This window comes from Clarias gariepinus, chromosome 25, assembly GCF_024256425.1.
Source record: "Clarias gariepinus isolate MV-2021 ecotype Netherlands chromosome 25, CGAR_prim_01v2, whole genome shotgun sequence".
NCBI lineage: Eukaryota > Metazoa > Chordata > Actinopteri > Siluriformes > Clariidae > Clarias > Clarias gariepinus.
In genome coordinates, this window is record NC_071124.1 from 862,148 (window position 1) to 880,000 (window position 17,853).

At 43.5% G+C, this 17,853-nt stretch overlaps 3 protein-coding genes across 4 annotated transcripts in view; 1 reads left to right on the forward strand and 2 right to left on the reverse strand.

The window, feature by feature from the left end:
- Positions 1 to 7,332: 7,332 nt before the first annotated feature.
- Positions 7,333 to 9,316, reverse strand: LOC128513286 (4-galactosyl-N-acetylglucosaminide 3-alpha-L-fucosyltransferase FUT6-like). Its single transcript, XM_053487013.1, has one exon. It carries the CDS (start codon positions 9,248 to 9,250, stop codon positions 8,042 to 8,044), a length of 1,209 nt encoding a protein of 402 aa, XP_053342988.1. The 5' UTR covers positions 9,251 to 9,316; the 3' UTR covers positions 7,333 to 8,041.
- A 1,723-nt stretch (positions 9,317 to 11,039) lies between these two features.
- On the reverse strand, positions 11,040 to 14,531 carry ankrd49 (ankyrin repeat domain 49). Of its 2 annotated transcripts, none has more exons than XM_053486246.1 (3): positions 14,360 to 14,531; positions 13,927 to 14,160; positions 11,040 to 11,801 (listed from the first exon to the last, which is right to left on the reverse strand). In XM_053486246.1, the coding sequence occupies exons 2-3, from the start codon at positions 14,155 to 14,157 to the stop codon at positions 11,349 to 11,351; spliced, it is 684 nt and encodes a 227-aa protein (XP_053342221.1). In that variant the 5' UTR covers positions 14,158 to 14,160; positions 14,360 to 14,531; the 3' UTR covers positions 11,040 to 11,348. The 2 variants fall into 2 exon arrangements, with proteins under 2 accessions (XP_053342221.1, XP_053342220.1); XM_053486245.1 differs by having other exon boundaries at positions 13,927 to 14,164.
- Positions 14,532 to 14,904: 373 nt separating this feature from the next.
- Positions 14,905 to 17,853, forward strand: part of mre11a (MRE11 homolog A, double strand break repair nuclease) — a 48,099-nt gene continuing 45,150 nt past the window's right edge. The window contains exons 1-5 of the mRNA XM_053486132.1: positions 14,905 to 14,974; positions 15,161 to 15,202; positions 16,258 to 16,390; positions 17,416 to 17,576; positions 17,694 to 17,781. Coding sequence (XP_053342107.1) covers positions 15,180 to 15,202; positions 16,258 to 16,390; positions 17,416 to 17,576; positions 17,694 to 17,781 — 405 coding nt within the window. The 5' untranslated portion in view covers positions 14,905 to 14,974; positions 15,161 to 15,179. The remainder of the gene's footprint in view (positions 14,975 to 15,160; positions 15,203 to 16,257; positions 16,391 to 17,415; positions 17,577 to 17,693; positions 17,782 to 17,853) is intronic.

Below are 17,853 nucleotides of genomic sequence, written 5' to 3' on the forward strand. Positions count from 1 at the left end.
AAATGATTTTTTAAAACCAATGTAAGAGTTAATAATATTTAACGACACCGTTAGCGGTGAACTTTCGAGCGCGGGACATTTTCAGTAATTAGCAGCGCTCGTTACGCGAGCTCCGCCGTTCCCTCGGTTCAAAGAGTTTGGGACTATGTTGTAGAAACACACTCCAGCTTTCTTTCTTAAAAAGGTTCCATGAAAACAGGATAAAAGTTCCTGAGTTCTGTAAATGTTCCTGCGGTAGAAACAGGCTTCCACTTTCCTGTAAATCGTTTTGTTCCGCGAGCCTGAAGATAAAAACGTCCGCCGCTCCCGGGGGGAACACACAACAGCAGTCTTCTTTCTCACAGATCCATATTTAGATGTCCCAGAATGCACTGGGCTCCCGCCCTGTAACCATAATGACAGGTCAGCCTGTGGGTCTGTGCACACACACACACACACACATTCCTCAACCACACACTCCCTGGCTTTTCACTCTGTTTTGCAAACTCTGTGTGTGTGTGTGTGTGTGTGTGTGTGTGTGTGTGTGTGTGTGTGCCCATCAGCACTGCGAGACTTACTCCACAGAGTGTGAGTAATCACTGCAGCTATGTAGAACAATATGATGCAATAATCACCACGGATGTATTTTAAAGGAGCCACATGACGTTCACACTGAACACATTCGGCGTTTACTCGATTCGAACAGAACTCCAGGTAAGGTTTGGGACTAGGGGTTAGAATTAGGGGCTAGGGTTATGGGTTATGGGTTATAGTTAAGGTTAGGGGTAGGGGTTAGGGACTAGGTACTCTGGGTTAGGTTAATATTGGGGGTTAGGGTTAGAATTGATATTGGAGACTAGGGCTTATTTTAGGGTTAGGGTTAGGGTTAGGGGCCAGGGCGATGGGTCGAGGTTAGGGACTAGGGGTTAGAGCTAGTTTTACTGGAGTTTGTTTGGGGTTAAGATTAGGTGGGGGTATGGTTAGGGACTAGACGTTAGACTTTGTGGTTATTGTTAGGGGTTAGGGTTATGGCCTAGGGACCAGGGATTAGGGAATAGGGCTTTAGGGTTAGTGTAAATGTTTACCCCTAACACTAACCACTCCTGTGACCTTGACCTTTGCCTGTGTGGATTAATTGCAGTATGAACTCAGTAAGTTTACACTCACACACTCGTTCTTCAGATATCGTCTGAAAACCTCATGAGACCCGGCTGACTAACCCGAGAACACCACCCCCTAGTGGCAGGGACATAAATATCACAATTATAAATTCACTCGCAGTGTCACGGTGTCTCTGTAATAAATGTGTTGTTGTAAATCATAAATGTATTTTGTTTGTATTATAACTCAGTGTTTCACAGGGTCAAAGGTCATTCTGCTAAAATCAACCTGCAGCCTTCAGACAGGAGCTTCACATTTTGACTTTTCCTCACATCAGCTTTACTGTGCTGAAAGACAATATTATATATGACAGATCTAACTAGGACACGGCGCGTCTATTAAAGTTTAGGCCTAAGTTTAAAAACCTGACATAAACCCTTAAATGATCAACTCAAGGCTTTACTTATTCATCAGCTTCAGGACATTGATTTTCTAATTAATAAATGACAAATTGCAAATTACAGGTTTATATTTAAATGCATTATTATAGTAAAAGCTCAGTGAGTTGATGGAAGGAGTCTCCAGTGTCAGTGCTCTGTAACATTCAGAGGTAAACTCTTTCCACATCCAACATGACACACTGCGACCGATTTTATCTTATAAACTTAAAGAGAGAGACTAAAGAGAGACCAGTGATGAAACGTGTGTTAACCACTAGGGTTAGGATTAGGCTTAGGCTTAGGGTTAGGGTTAGTGCTAAGCTTAGCTGCTGTAACATAAGAGAGCACAGAAACTCACGTTTTAGACGTTTAACAACATTAAGTGTGTACAGTATGTGAATAATAATATGTCCTAGTTTGCTGTGGTGTAGGAGGAATAAAGCACAGGGTTAGGGTTAGGGTATCAGGGTTAGGGTTAGGGTTAGGGTATCCGCTTCATTGGGTTATGGTTAGGGTTAGGGTATCAGCTTCACTGGGCTTAGAGCAGTGAGTATGAGGAAACGTAATGATGTTCACATTTCATACCGAGAGCCGGATCACGCAGGTCTTGGAGCGAGTCAGGCTCGGCGTTTCAGTTCTCCTCTCTCACCAGGAACACGGTGTGTATTCACACACACATGTCTATAGACTTATGTGACATTATTACATGCAAATTCATGTTAAGTGCTCCTCATTATCCAGTCAGAGCTCAAACACACACACACACACACACACACACACACACGCACACACGCACGCACAGATGTTCTGATTAAAAAGGGCACAATTACACCAAGATCGGTGATGCAGAAGCACACCAGGTGCTGAACTAATTTACCGGATCTTTCTTTAAAGATGGATGAAGATGGTCTTCATGAACAGACTCTTCACTCCTGCTGTGAGACGAGAGAGACTTCGACAGATTAATAAAAACACCACGTGTAGACGAGTACAAGAGTCTCAGAGTCACCAACAGGGACAGGCAGGAGGTCGGCCCATGGGCAATGAGCACACACTTTTGGGGTATAAAACTGTGTGTTTGTTTGTTTGCTTATTTGTTTGTTTGTTTGTCAGGCAAACCCCAAAATTTCATGTGTATGCAATATGCAGTTCATGATTTTGACCATCAGGTGTCAGTATTGTGCATCATGTTTAAACACTTCAACTTGTCCTGATCTATCAGGAGAAAAACCTACAGTAGTGTGTTTCAGGGAGCTGCATTTTGTGATCACTGCTTTACTGCACACTTACAGTACACACACATGCAGGAAGTAATCAATATGCAGGTGTTCTGTAGAGATGTTTTTTAACATGCAGATCTTGGTTCTCGGTTCTGCGTCTGTCTTCAGATAGAGAACCGAGAGAACTGAGACTCTGACTCGCTCCGGTTCGGTACTCACTCCTGCACCAGATTCTGGTTCCTGACCCCGAACGGTTCTGCTTTCATGGGTTTGATAAATAACACGACACGCCTCCGGTGATCTGTTCTTCTTTTTTCTCTTCTGTCGTTTAAAACAGAAAACATTTGCTCAGGTTCTCTGTTCTTCATTTTACATTAAATCACAGCTAGGGTTCTGTTCTATCAGTACCTGAGCAAACAAATATACTGTATGTGATGTGCTAACAACACACACACACACACACACACGCAAGCACGCACGCACACACACACACACAATAGAACAGAGGGGTAATTATAGTTTATTATTGACAGTTTGCGTCCTTGACGGTTAAAGAGTTTCTAGAAACAGTTAAAATGTTAAATCTAATAATAATCTGCTGATCTTTAATGTAATCAGTGATGTTATTATTGTTAATATTATTATTATTATTATTATTTCAGGTTGAAGCCCACGTACATGTCTGTCTGTCTGTCTGTCTGTCCGTCATTGTACTTTTCCACAGACCCTCAAACTGTCAGCGCCGTGGACTAATTTACACCAAGTGCTCATTAGTACTAATTAATGTTAATGAGGTGAATAATTCAGTGTGTAAGGCAGCGTGAGTTCACTGTTCATCTGTAAACAACCTCACTGGAGAAAAATAATAAAACCTTATGAAAATACAGAAAGCTGGACCTCGCTTTCCTTACACAGAGAGAAACTGCAATAATAAACAAACAAATAAACAAACAAATAGCAAGAATGAATACTGTGAATAGAATCAGGTTTGTTTACTGTTTCTGTAAATAATATTATAATAAATAAATTTGAGACTGTTAAAGCTATTTCTAGACATTTTATACTTTCTATTTAATTATTATTATTATTATTATTATTATTATTATTAATAAACTGAAATTTTATTTGTCACATACACAACATCATATAATATGCAAGTAAACACTTCTATGACCGACTGTAACCTTAAACACAAAGATTGAATAGAAATATTTCGTAATATTTAGCGATATAGGAAAAGAAAACATGCACTAGAAAAAAATGTTATTAAAAACAAATTTTAATTAAAAGATTTTACAATAGAAAATAAAATAAAAATAAAATATATATAGTTTATATTTAGGTTGGAATATACAAATTTACAAATGAACAAAAGTTACAGAATAAAATAGAATTAAAAAAGTGTTATAACATAATTTTATTCTATTCTATTCTATACACAGAATATTTATTATTATCATTATTATTGTTTCAAGCATTTATTTCAAGAAAGGAAAACAATCTACTGTAAAATGTAAACATTTAATGCTTGAAATAAAGTATTGTATTCTTAATAAAACACTTAATACTATAATAAAGTGTTGTACATTTTTATTACATCATTAGATGAGCTTTTCATGTCCTGGTGTTTTGACTCGCTGAGGAATCATGTTTAAAGCTGTAGAGCTGAGACTCAGGTACAGTCAGCGTCATGCGTTTGAAAAGATTGCATTGTGTTTTTCTCTGCTTTGTGCTAAACAGGAGGCAGAACCCTGCGAGATATCATCTGATCTGATGCGTGGGAAAACAGGATTGGCATTTTCGACTCCTGTGCCGAGACGATCCAGGAAGTGCTCGCTCCTGCTGTTACTATCGTCTCACACCGAAACCAAAACAGAGCTGAGATCTGCGGCTGTTATCATAAAGACCTGCGTCTTGTTCAAAGACCTCCGTCAGACACACTCAGGGTGTCTGTACTCGCTACACCTGCACACCATCGGCGTGTTTAATCCCAGTGTCACCGAGACGAGGACATGAACTGGGTGCAGGACAAACACAATTTCGTAAATAATTATCAAACACACTGCTGTAATAATAATAATAATAATAATAATAATAATAGGAAGAAGGAGGAGGAGAGACGGTTCCTGAAAAAGTTATGAAGTAGGAGGATTTTTGAGTTGTGACCATGTGACCTCCTGTGTGTGCGTAAAAGGGGCGTGGTTTGGTCTGGTTGTCCTAGCAGCGGCTGTCCCTGCGCGGCTCACTCAATGTGACGCGGAACCTCCCGCAGCCTTCACTGAGAAAGTGTCACTTCTGTTTGTATCTCATCATCAGTTAGTGCTGTAGAGCGTTAATATTGTTTTAGGAATATTTTGGAGAACCGGCTGAAGGGGTCCATCCATTACGCTGGAGATGAGTGTAATGGGGGGGTGTAATGGGGTGTGTGCCGAACTGCGTGGGGTTCAGTGAGAGAGTAATGGAGGTAGTTTTTGCTGCCTCATCGTCGCCGCTCTGCTGCTCACATTTATTTTAAATTTAAAGTGCGATGTATAAAGAGTTCAGAAGGGGGTACTTATTTTTACTTGATGTGATTTTGTTCAGAGAAGTGCAGATTTTCAAGCCGTTTAACGAGCCGTGTCTGATTTTTTTTTAGCGGATTTTTTTGATCCGCGGGGTTAAACGTGACGGGCGCGCATCGTAAAGAGAATCCTCACAACTGGAACGCGGTGTGTTTTGTGTTCTTGCCCTCTGAGAACTGAAAACATTGTGCAATATTTATCTGGAGCAAAAGCTGAGTGTTAAAGGATTAACATTAATGTTATCCACTCGCTCAGGCAGTCCAGACTGACTAGCGTCTCCAGTCACGCGACAGATTCTTTACTCGCGAGGACGCCGGACGTCGCTAACCGCTCTGGACTCATCAGTCTGTCACAGAGGCATTTACTTCGAGTTCATTCTTCTTCATTTCCTCCTTCAGTTGGAGTAAATTTCCGTATTAATGAGACTCTTTAATTTTGTCTTTGTGTTTAAAAGTAATGGCACCCTATAGAGACTTTTTGTCTGTTAGTGAAGACGATAATAAAAACAGATTTGAGTCTCAGAGGAAGACGTTGGTCACCTGCACACACACACAAACACACACACACACACACACACACTCTGTAGGCTACTTTTGTTGATGCAGCACAGGGAAAACGTGACGTACACAAACGTTTACAGACATAACTATTACTGACCCGAGTCACAATAGTTATTTTCTTTGCTGATGTCACTCATGACTGTATCAGTGATCCTGCTGTAACGGCGATCCTGGTACTGAGACATCGCATTTCATACTTTCACTCCAGGTTTTAGATATTAATATGTTGTATCGTTATCTCTGGTTTACTGTAAATACGTTAATTTCTAAACCGAGAGTGTATTCTGACCTCTTAAACACACTTAGTGCACGTGAATGGTTTATGATGAGTCGCAGATGAAGGAAAAGTGTGACGATGACAGATGATGGCTGATGCGAACGCGAGACGGCAAACGAAACTGTCTAATGTAATAGTAATAATTCAGGATAACTAACACTGGCTAGTCTTAAACTTAAAACTTTAACCCTGTTATGACTTGTACTAACGCTGCGAACACTTAGACCCCTTTTCCACTGCTCTGGTTCCCGTGCCGGTTCCGTGCCGGTTCCCAATTTTGGAACCAGTGCCGCGCTTTTCCACAGAAAAAAATTGGTGCCGGTGCCCTAAAATAAGCACCTAAACTCTGCTAGTCCAGTTGCGAGAACCCGTGACATCATGAGCGGTGGGCGGAGTTATAGGGAGCATTAAAAAACATGGCGAAGACCCAAAGTCCGTTAATGTGGAGCGCGGATGAAACAAAAGCGTTTTTGGACATTCGCTGAGATTCATCAGAAATTGGAAAGTGCTTTAAGAAAAAAAAAAGTGTATGAGGAAATGAGAGACGAACTAATAGTCACAGGCTTCACACGAACCATCGCCCAAATAGTGAATAAGCTAAAAAAACTGAAGAAAGACTGTCAGCGGTTATAACACGTCGAATAAACTGCTTTTGGATACTGAAATACATTTTCATAGTTTGGAGAATAACCCGTGAACTGACGTCGGTCATGGTCGTTTCTGTTTAGTGGGCGTGGCCTGTGACGTATTATCATGCAGCTCCGGCTGAGCTCCTGTCTAGTGTAAATGCGGGCCGGTTCTTAGTGGTTCCCAGTCCAGAACCAGCACTTGGCACCAGCACCAGTGTAGTGGAAATGAGGTATAACACACTCTTATCATCGTTACTCGAGAGTTACAAGAAAAATCATCTTACATTATTTCCACTTGTTTCTCAAATTCTGAAAAACATTGGTTTGTAATGATAAACCTGGACACGTCTCTGTACCTTTATTAAACCGTGCCTGATATGACGCGAGCGCTAAACACACCTGCATTTCTGAGGATCGTCTCAGTCCAAACCTTTGATCTGATCCGGTTTAAATCGTTATAGAACTTAAAGTTCGAGCCATTCCTGTAAAGTCTAAATTTATTCTGGTTTGTCTGAGTTAATGTGTGTGTGTGTGTGTGTGTGTGTGGAGGAGCTGCATTACTGGAACATTCTCCTTGCAAACTGTACAGCTTTAAGTTTTCTCGTGTTTAATGTGCGCGAGTGTAAACATCCCACAGAGCCGCTCGGTATCAGAGTGCGGCGTATATTATCATAAATCCCATTATGTTCAACGCTCATAAAACATACACACAGCGAAGTGCTATCTCAGTAACACACAATTTGACTAAAAGGCTGATAAGTTTCATATCCCGCCAGTCCTTTCCCTGGCCGCTTCTAAATAACAAATGATCGCATTGTGAAAAGCAGCACGGCTTCGTCCCAATCTCATTCCCACACTGCAGCTTCAAACTCTGAGATCTAATCCAAAATTATTCGTCATCACAGCTTGGGCAGGATCGGCGCTTCCAGGAAATGAGATGTGGTTTATTCTGCGTGCGAATTGTGCGAAAGAACGGCGAGAGTCCGGAGGCTGATACACAAACATCACGACACAACCTGTTTTTTTCAAACAGCCAGAGTCATGAGGCGATGGTTTGGAATGGCTGACACCAAATGAGCTAAAAGCTCAGGGTCAGGGGTGTAACCTGCAGTACTGTATATTACACTTATACTGGAACTGCTGGTTTCTCTGGTCGTCCTCATGCACAGGTCACACTGAGAAGATCTCAGAATCTCAGTTCTTCATCACAGAACTGAATAAGCGAACATCAGAGAAATAAGATAAGACTTCGGTGGTGGACGCAGACTCCGCCCTCAGGACTGAAACCAGAACGCGAGCTGTCTAATGGTCTTGTGCACATGTAGGCTGGCTCGGACGGCCTGACACGCCTTACAAAAGTGCTCCGACCAGAACGAGGTGATATGCACGTCATAGTCCCGCCTCCACACCTGGTGACGAAGATAGAGGGCGGGGTTTCGGTCCAGGTGATTGAGGTAGGCAGCCAGCGCACGCGGCCCTTTAAAATCCTCGACGTGGATAAAGGAGTCGGCCGGAAGGAAGCGCTCGTAGTTCTCTCGCGGCGGCCCGAGCACAACCGGAACGGCGCCGGAGACGAGAGCGTTGCGCCAGAGCTTCTCCGTGATGTAGTCTGTGTGGCACGAGTTTTCAAACGCCAGGTAGAACTTGTAACGCGAGACCGTTTGCACCACGCTGTCGTTGAGTAGCGGAAGAAAATCACGTCCGTAAATGTCCACGTGCAGGTAACGCCGCAATCGGTGGTAGAACTGCACCCTCTCCTGCTCCTCGTTCCAGTTACTGATCACCCAGGCTACCAAACTGCGATTACGCCTCATATGCATCTTTCCATTACCGTGGAATCCACGCCGCTGAAGATAACCGTAGGGTAGGAAAATATCCGAACCCAGACGGTACGACATGGTGAGATTGAACATCCCGTCAAACTCCTCCAGAAACCCAGAGTGCGACGGCGACTCGAAGTTCATCCAGATCCATTTCTGCGCCAGGGGGCGTGGCTCCTCCGGTAGCTCCTCCCAGTTCATCATCAGCTCACGGTTGTGCATGATGACGGCGTCGGCGTGAGCGTAGGCGCCTCTGTCCGACGTCAAGGTGCAACCCCGCACGCCGTAGTCGGTTCCGCAGTCGGGAAGAGGAAGTCCGTTTCCGAACGGAAGCCACCAGATGAGGACGATCACGCTCCTCGTTTCGGATCCCCGAGTGGGCGTGTCCGGCGTGGGGATCGGCAGAGCGAGCACGCTGAGCAGGAGGATGATTATTAAACACATCAGCGCCAGAGCAAAGACTAGCGCGCTCGAGTGTTGCGCCTCCACCATGACGCGGCATTGCTTTTGCCGGGAAAATCTCAGATCTGTTGATCTCCAGCGTGTCGGTTTTGCTCGGTCAGAGAAAAGTTCCATAAATCTGCGAGAAAACGTTGACAAAGTCCAGAAACACAGCGGTAGTGTACCTCCACCTCGCCTCCTCAGGGTGACGGAGAGGCGCATGAAGAACAGGTTCTCTCCATTTAGCGTCAATCTTTTTGTACTGCGTTACCATTTATCCTGTGAGAGTGTGTGCGGTGTGTGTGCATGCGTGTGTGTGTGTGTGTGTGTTGTGGCTCTGTGTTCCTGCCCCTCACTGCCCTGTTTACTCATTTAACAGCTCCTTCATTCAACAACTCAACGTGGCAGCAGCCAAACTCGCTTTTCAGCCTGAAGGCTTCTTTGTTTTGCCCCTCCACATGCCATGTGGGCTTGTGTGTGTGTGTGTGTGTGTGTGTGAGTGTGAGTGGACAGTGAAAAGGCTTGTACTTGTAAAGTGATCTAAACAACAACAAACCAGTTCCAGTGCTGCTGCTGTGTAGGATCTAAGACGTGGAGCCAAGATTAATCATAAAGTCACTAAATTAAAATGTAACCTGTAGGTGATTTACACACACACACACACACACACACTGTTCACACATACTCTGTGTACTCTCTGACTCATAAAGAGAGCGCAGTGTTCTTCCTTCTTCACACTTTGCATAGATCTGACCTGACCGCCACTCGGGCCGATTCGGAATCCAGTGGGAAATTCCAGTCGCTGGTGTATTTATACTGTAACAGTGACGGGATGAAACTATACAGCTGTGGGAGGGCAGATGTGCAAGTCAGGGTCGGGTGTCCACATACTTTTGACTGCACATTCCCTTATTACTGCAGTTTGTGTTTATTGTACTTCTATGTTCTCTTTAAGGTCCCATATTGTACTATTTCTTTAACACAGGTCTCAGAGCTCCCCAGTGTGTGTGTGTGTGTGTGTGTGTGTGTGTTAATGCCCCAGGGTTTAATACCCCAGTTTGTTTTTTTTTATTATAACATTTCCGTTTAGATGTTCATTAAAATAATTTGATTTCATCAATAATTGATGACCTTTTAACTCTTGTCTTTTGCAATACATTTAAACAAACATGACACTTTCACATCCCAGCTTTGTGCCGTGTGTGTATTTCCCAGAGCCGCCGGAATCCTCAGAGCCGATGTGTCTGAGACATGACTGAGAAGCGTCTGACTCATGTCTGAGACGTTTGTGTTTCATGTCTTCATGACTCCATGTTAAAAAACATTTTTTTAAAGTTTTTCTCAGTACCTGACCGCAGTAATGAGCGAGTGTGTGTGTGTGAGTTTGTCCTCAGAAGTCGGCGAGGCAGGAGAAGCCACACTGAGCTCTCGGTTCTCTCTGACAGACTCTCTGGACAGGCAGCGAGCGGTGTGCTTTATAATCAAACATGGCTGGCAGGTTTGTGACGGGTGTCTTTATTTATTCATAAGCCTGGATCTGAACAAACATGAGAAATCCGATTCCCAGTCTGAAGGTGTGTTTCTTATGAACAGACATTTTAAGCGTGTTTAAACCTCCTTTACAGACCTGGAGTTAAAGAAATTTACTCCTAAATCATTTGCAGAAGCGTTTACACTAAAGAGGATAAATCACTTGTTTATTTAAAGGTGTCATATTGCACAATTTCTTTATCACAGGTCGCAGTGTGTGTGTGTGTGTGTGTGTGTGTGTGTGCACTAAGCATTTTATACCCCACACTTCCTCTCCTTCACTCCTTCTTAAAAACACACCATTTTACTGGTGTTTATGTAAATGAGAAACAGCTGAGCCACGCCCCTGAAAACAAACCAGGGGGAGGGGCCTCTTCTTATATGAGGTCACATTAGAGCGTTGAATCTGATTGGGATTTTATGACAGTTACAGAATGACGTATTTATTACGGAACTTCAGGATACATGAATATAAAGAGATCGCAAGTTTGAGTCCTGACTCTGGGGGAGGGCCTAAGTCTCATTGACCTGTCAATCACAGCGTGGAAGAGGGCAGACGGCGCTTTCCTATGAGAGAGTCCTGCAGCACGGGCAAGAAAACAAAATAAGCAAAAGATAAAGCAGGTAAGAAATGACTTGCGTCACACGGAACAGGTCACTTCATGTTTACTTTTTTTACTTTTAACTGATTATCCGAATAATCATGAATCCCGACTTTATGAGAGTATAATTAGTGTTACTGTCACAGGGGGGTGCATTCGGGGGACCCGCTCCCTCCCCCGTCTGGATCTCAGTAGACGTTGTTGCACGGCTCGGTAATCTCGAACAGCCCGTGATGCGCCGATTTCCTGAGCGCGATGTCGTACGCCGTCTCCCCGCCGCTGTTCCTCAGTCCCGCCTGCAGGGTGCGCTGGGAAAGCAGGAGCTCCAGCATGTGCGGCGCTCCGGGGTTTCCCGCCGCCAACTGCAGGGCTGTAAGTTGACCGTTTGTTGTGGCGTTGACCTCTGACCCCCGGCGCAGGAGACAGGATGCAATGTGGGTGTGTCCCCAGCGGGAGGCGCTGTGCAGAGGCGTCCAGCCATCCACCGTCCTGGCACGAAAATCGGCGCCCGAGTCCAGGAGGAAGGACACGACGAGAGCGTGGCCGCTGTACGAGGCGCGGTGGAGGGGCGTGTACCCGTCGTCGTCACGGCAATTAACCAGGGACGGATCGGACGCAGTCAGGCGCTCCACTGTACACAACTACACACACACACACACACACACACACCAACATAAACACAAACATTACACGGAGCAAATGAGCAAAAAACAATTATTATATTGATCAAAAGTTTATTTTGTTCATAATTAATTTATTCATTATACGAATTCTGACAAAAAACAAGAAATAAAAATACAAACAATAAATATTTTAACACAAAGATTTAAGCATTATTTTTTTTTCAAACTTAAAAAAAAAAATGAAAACACAGGGACAACAGATGGATAGGTGTGTGTGTGTGTGTGTGTGTGTGTTCCTGAAATGCACCCAGTCTCATCACATAAAAATTGCCTTAATAAACCAATAAACCTAAAGCCATAAGCAACATAAACACTTTTGACCTGGAGACCTTCCTATTGTACCCAGTGACGCACGTGCACACACACACTCACACACACTCAGCACGTGTCTGCCCTCCCCCTTAGAGTCTCTCTGAATAAAAACTGATAAAAAATGTGAATTGCGCACCTCTCTAAATTGCATCCTGTATTTTTTAGGTGCCATAACTTTTGCTTCATTTACTGTACACACCAACCAGAAATGACCTACAGGTCCGCAGTTTCTCTTACTTGTGGGCGTGGCCTGTTCAAGCAGGAAGTGAGCATATACAAATTGTCTAAAGTGAACCGTAATGGTAAGTGATACTACACAAACATCACACCACGCTCATTACTACACACACGACCAAGAGGAACAGAGAGACACGGGGACAGGGGGACAATGGGACGAAGGCAATAAAGATGGAAAATAGTAAATGTAGGAAGAAAGGATGGATGTTTGGAAGTAAAGAAATAAAATAAAGGAAAAAGGACGTACGAGAGAAAGGAGAGTAATTGAGATGTGAGGAAGTGTAGATGTTACAGGAAATAGGAATTTAATTAAAGTCAGTCCTTCACCCGAATAAAACCTCGGATTACGAGTAACGTGGTTTACGAGTGTTCCGCAAGACTAGCAAAGATTTGTAATAAATTTTGACTTGAAAAATGAAGAAGTCTTGGTTTACGAGTACCGAGTATCATGTTTCACGCATGCACTTCTTGTTTTGACGCCGAGCGTCACGTGATCACAACTGAGCCAACGTTTTTTCTCTTTCTTACACTGCAGAATTGACGCGCATTAAGACTCCCTCACTGGGTCTCAATGCGCGTCTCTTACTGGTATAATCAACATCCGTGCACACACTTCTCCCTCAGCCTGTCGTTGTGTGTGTGAGTGCGCGTAATTTAGCACTGTGCCGGTTCACACACTCTCTCTCTCACCTTTGGTGTGTGTTTGTGAACCGGAACGGTGTCAAACTACATGCGCGTGCACACACATAACGACAGGCCCAAACACACACACACACACACACACACACACACACACACACACACACACACACACAGCGCCTGTGCGAATAAACGGAAACACTTATCTGTCAGGATATATTTTTACTTTTTCTTAAAGGTAAAATGCAGGTTAATTTGTTTGATTTTTACCTTATATTATGTATTAATTTTTTTGGGTTATGGAACAAATAATTTGAGTTTCCATTATTTCTTATGGGAAAATTCAATTTGGTTTATGAGTGTTTTGGCATACAAGCCCGCTTCTGGAACGAATTATTCTCATAATCCAAGGTTACACTGTATATGTTGATGATCCTGAAGAAAATTTAAGAGAGTTACTTGAGAAAATAAAAAAGAAGATCTGTAAGAACATTATAAGGAAAGAAGAAAAAGATGATGTTTGGAAATAAAGTAAGTGCACAAGAAAGAGAGAGAATTCTTTTTTTTGACTACTCTATTTTAATTGTTCTCTTTTTTAATTACTACTTTTTTCTGTTTTTTTATCTATTCCTATCAATTTTTCTTATAATTTATTTTCGAGCTTTGGCAATACGAATATATTTGTCATGATGGTATTTGGCAGATAAAGCTTTGAATCTTAAGTCTTGAGTAAAAGAGAGAGAGAGAGAGAGAGAGAGAGAGAGAGAGAGTGAGAGAGATTTAGAGATAGAGAGATATTTGCGGCGTTGTTCTGGAAGCTCCTTCCTCCCGGAGCGTTTATCTGTAATCAGATCCTGCACAAAGCCAGATGATTAGAGAGATTAAGCTCATTTACTCGGTTCTTCTCAGCAGCCCAGAGCATCAGCTCGGCCGGACTGTCTCTCCGTCTCAGTTCCTGCTCTTGGTACCACTCCTCACTGTGCTGGCCTTCATCATCATCATCATCGTCGTCTTCATCATGGTCATTGTCCCCGTCCTCGTCCCAGGCGCTGTCCGTCCCCACAGGGATCACGTGACCGTGTGTTTCTAACAGCTCCAGCTGGTTAAAGCCTTCTGGGAACTCCATCACCTGTCTGAGAGAGAGAGAGAGAGAGAGCAGGGATGTGCTCACACGTTATAATGTAAAACCACGTGATGGAAGTATTAACGCCACACCCTGATGTTGTGCCCCAGTCGCAGCTCGTGCATTCCTCTGATTCATTTATTTATTTATTTATTTACACCTCTGTATCTGTGTACTGTGGATGTGCACGCGCTACAGAACTTACCAGTGTGACGGCGCAGAATTAACTGAATTTCAATGCAGGTTGACCAACAAAAAATCTTTTTTAAATTACACGTGTTTGTACTCTTTAAGGGATGGTAAATAAAAATAAACAAGTGTATATGAATAAAATAATAATGAAATCATTCCTGAGATCCACGCTCAACCGCTTCCTGGATTCCTAACCGAATCCCGCCTTCTACTCGCTGATTGGCTAATACTCCAGCTCACGCGCCGTCGACAGTCCAATCAGCAGACGGCTCGTGAAATAAATTTAGACGTTATGGTTAGAACTATTTAAAAAATGCTTGTACCGTATCTTAAATCCTTAGTTTATAGAGAAATTACAAAAAAAGACTTTTTGATTATTTCCCTTATTGTATTTGGATGAAAAATACACTTTAATACCTATCCGTTATAATAACAGTCGTCGTCGTCGTCCCTTTGTAGTACTGGGAAATGTAGTTTATTTTGAAGTTGTGTAAACGCGGCTAATGAGAAAGAAAACTACATTTCCCGTGATGCTTAACAATTCGCGCGAACATGTTTTTGAGAACTTCCGGGCCGCAAATCTTCACGTGTGTGTACGTTTTGACTAGACTGTGACTGTAAATGTGAGGTAAATAAACGCTTTAATATTTGTAGATTATTTTCTTATTTCATGTGTAATCATTTTATTGCACAGTATTTATTAAACATCGCAGCTTATAAGTGCAAAAGTTCACTTTAACAATGCGTTTGGGAGAATTTTGTTGCTAGTTGATGTTATTGAACTGTAAAGTTGTTTCCATTATTCTGTCCTCAGATTAGTTAACGTAATCACCATGACGTCATCAGGGAACACCATGTAAGTGCACTGGTTTTGTTTGTGCCATATAGAGTGTGAATTGGACAGGAATCATTACTGTAGTTACAGAGCTGTAAATACATCAGTGCAGCTTGTTTCTAAAGTCTGATCCTGAACCCCTGTGTCTGATCCTGAGTGTCTGATCCTGAACCCCGTGTCTGATCCTGAACCCCGTGTCTGATCCTGAACCCCGTGTCTGATCCTAAACCCCGTGTCTGATCCTGAACCCCGTGTCTGATCCTGAACCCTGTGTCTGATCCTAAACCCCGTGTCTGATCCTGAACCCTGTGTCTGATCCTGAGTGTCTGATCCTGAACCCTGTATCTGATCCTGAGTGTCTGATCCTGAACCCTGTGTCTGATCCTGAGTGTCTGATCCTGAACCCTGTGTCTGATCCTGAACCCTGTGTCTGATCCTGAACCCTGTATCTGATCCTGAGTGTCTGATCCTGAACCCTGTGTCTGATCCTGAACCCTGTGTCTGATCCTAAACCCCGTGTCTGATCCTGAACCCTGTGTCTGATCCTAAACCCCGTGTCTGATCCTGAACCCTCGTGTCTGATCCTGAACCCTGTATCTGATCCTGAGTGTCTGATCCTGAACCCTGTATCTGATCCTGAGTGTCTGATTCTGAACCCTGTGTCTGATCCTGAGTGTCTGATCCTGAACCCTGTGTCTGATCCTGAACCCTCGTGTCTGATCCTGAACCCTGTATCTGATCCTGAGTGTCTGATCCTGAACCCTGTGTCTGATCCTGAACCCTGTGTCTGATCCTGAACCCTCGTGTCTGATCCTGAACCCTGTGTCTGATCCTGAGTGTCTGATCCTGAACCCTGTGTTATACTGAACCCCGTGTCTGATCCTAACCCCCTCGTGTCTGATCCTAAACCCCCCCGTGTCTGATCCTAAACCCCCCCGTGTCTGATCCTAAACCCCCCCGTGTCTGATCCTAAACCCCCCCGTGTCTTATCCTAAACCCCCCGTGTCTGATCCTAAACCCCCGTGTCTGATCCTGAACCCTGTCTGATCCTGTTTATTTCTCTGTTTGCTTTTCAGAGATGATGAGGACACGTTTAAGATCCTCGTTGCCACAGATATTCACCTGGGTTATCTGGAGAAGGACGCCGTCAGAGGCAACGACACGTTCCTGACGTTTGATGAGATCATGAAGTGCGCGAAACAGAATGACGTAAGGAGCACACGCGGAGTTGGACACGTTTATTCACGGAACAGAAATTAGACGTATTTTATATCATTAAAACAGAAGCGTGTTCAGGAGGTGGTGATGTTTCATTAGTGCTGATAAACGAAGACCATTGATCAGTCTGTATCAGATGTATCTGTCGTCTGCCATCATTATTATTTTTAAACAAATTTGGTGAATAATTCAGTCCTACCACACAGTAGTTCAGAGAGCGCCACCTGTACGATTATAAAGAAACGATGACGTTTTATCGCCTTAAACGCCTCCAAAGACTTAAAACTCAACTTGACAGTAAGCGCGCGGGTTGCATGCGCTGCATGCACATAATTTTCATAATTTTAATTAATGACTAATTAGCGCTCACGGTGTGAACTGAATAGATTTTCACCCATTTCTAGTCATTTTACTTTATCCTTAAACTGTGACAGTGAATATAAATTAGTAGAATAAAATAATAAACTTGTGTTGTGTTCTCCAGCTGTAACACACCATGTCTGTACACCTGTGTGCTTGTGTAAGAACTGTGTGTGTATGACGGTCAGGGGTGCGCATACTTGTGGCTGTATAGTGTATCTGTATCTTAGTTAGTTTAGGCTTCTGGATGGAGTCTGGCTTTAACTTTAGCAGATCTTTTTATTTGTTAGTCGTTCATTGTTCTGTTCTTCATTGTTCTTAATCTCTGCTCAGGAACGCGCGCGTGAACCCTTTCTTCCCGTTTCCTTTGATATGATCTTCAAAGCAGAACTTCAAACGAGCTTTATTACTGTTGGGTTCCGCACACGGCTTTGACATGAGCACAGGTTCGTTAAAACCGTAGCTTTAATCTGAACGCGTGTAGAAATAAATATTTTAGTTTTTAACAATAGCTCGTTGTTGTTTTGAGTCGCATTCCGTGAGCTGCGACAAAACATCCATCATTTACACACATTCGCTGTTGAGTGGATCGGCGTCTCACACGAACGCACACACACACACACACACGCTCTCATGCCGTGTTCCCTGTGTGTCAGGTGGACCTGGTGTTGCTGGGTGGAGATCTCTTCCATGACAACAAGCCGTCGCGTAAAGCCCTGCACAGCTGCATGGAGGTGATGCGACGGTACTGCATGGGCGATAAACCCATCCTGTTCGAGATCATCAGCGACCAGGCCGTCAACTTCGGCAACAGCAAGTATGCCCGGGCGCTAATCCAACCTCAGTCAGTGACTCTCTGTCCACTGTAGTGTGTGTGTCCATAAGCTAAAAGACACGTGCGTGTGTGTGTGTGTGTGTGTGTGTGATTTCTCAGGTTCCCGTGGGTAAATTATCAGGACGAGAACCTAAACGTTTCCATCCCCATATTTAGCATACACGGCAACCATGACGACCCAACCGGGGTGAGTGTCAGTGTGTGTGTCAGTGTGTGTGTCAGTGTGTGTGTCAGTGTGTGTGTCAGTGTGTGTGTCAGT

Coding starts and splice junctions, on each gene's coding strand:
- LOC128513286 (XM_053487013.1), bottom strand. CDS start 9,250: ATGCGCCTCTCCGTCACCCTGAGGAGGCGAGGTGGAGGTACACTACCG.
- ankrd49 (XM_053486246.1), bottom strand. CDS start 14,157: ATGGAGTTCCCAGAAGGCTTTAACCAGCTGGAGCTGTTAGAAACACAC. Junction 11,802..13,926: donor GGGCTGCTGAGAAGAACCGA/GTAAATGAGCTT, acceptor GTGTGTGTGTAG/TTGTGTACAGTGGAGCGCCT.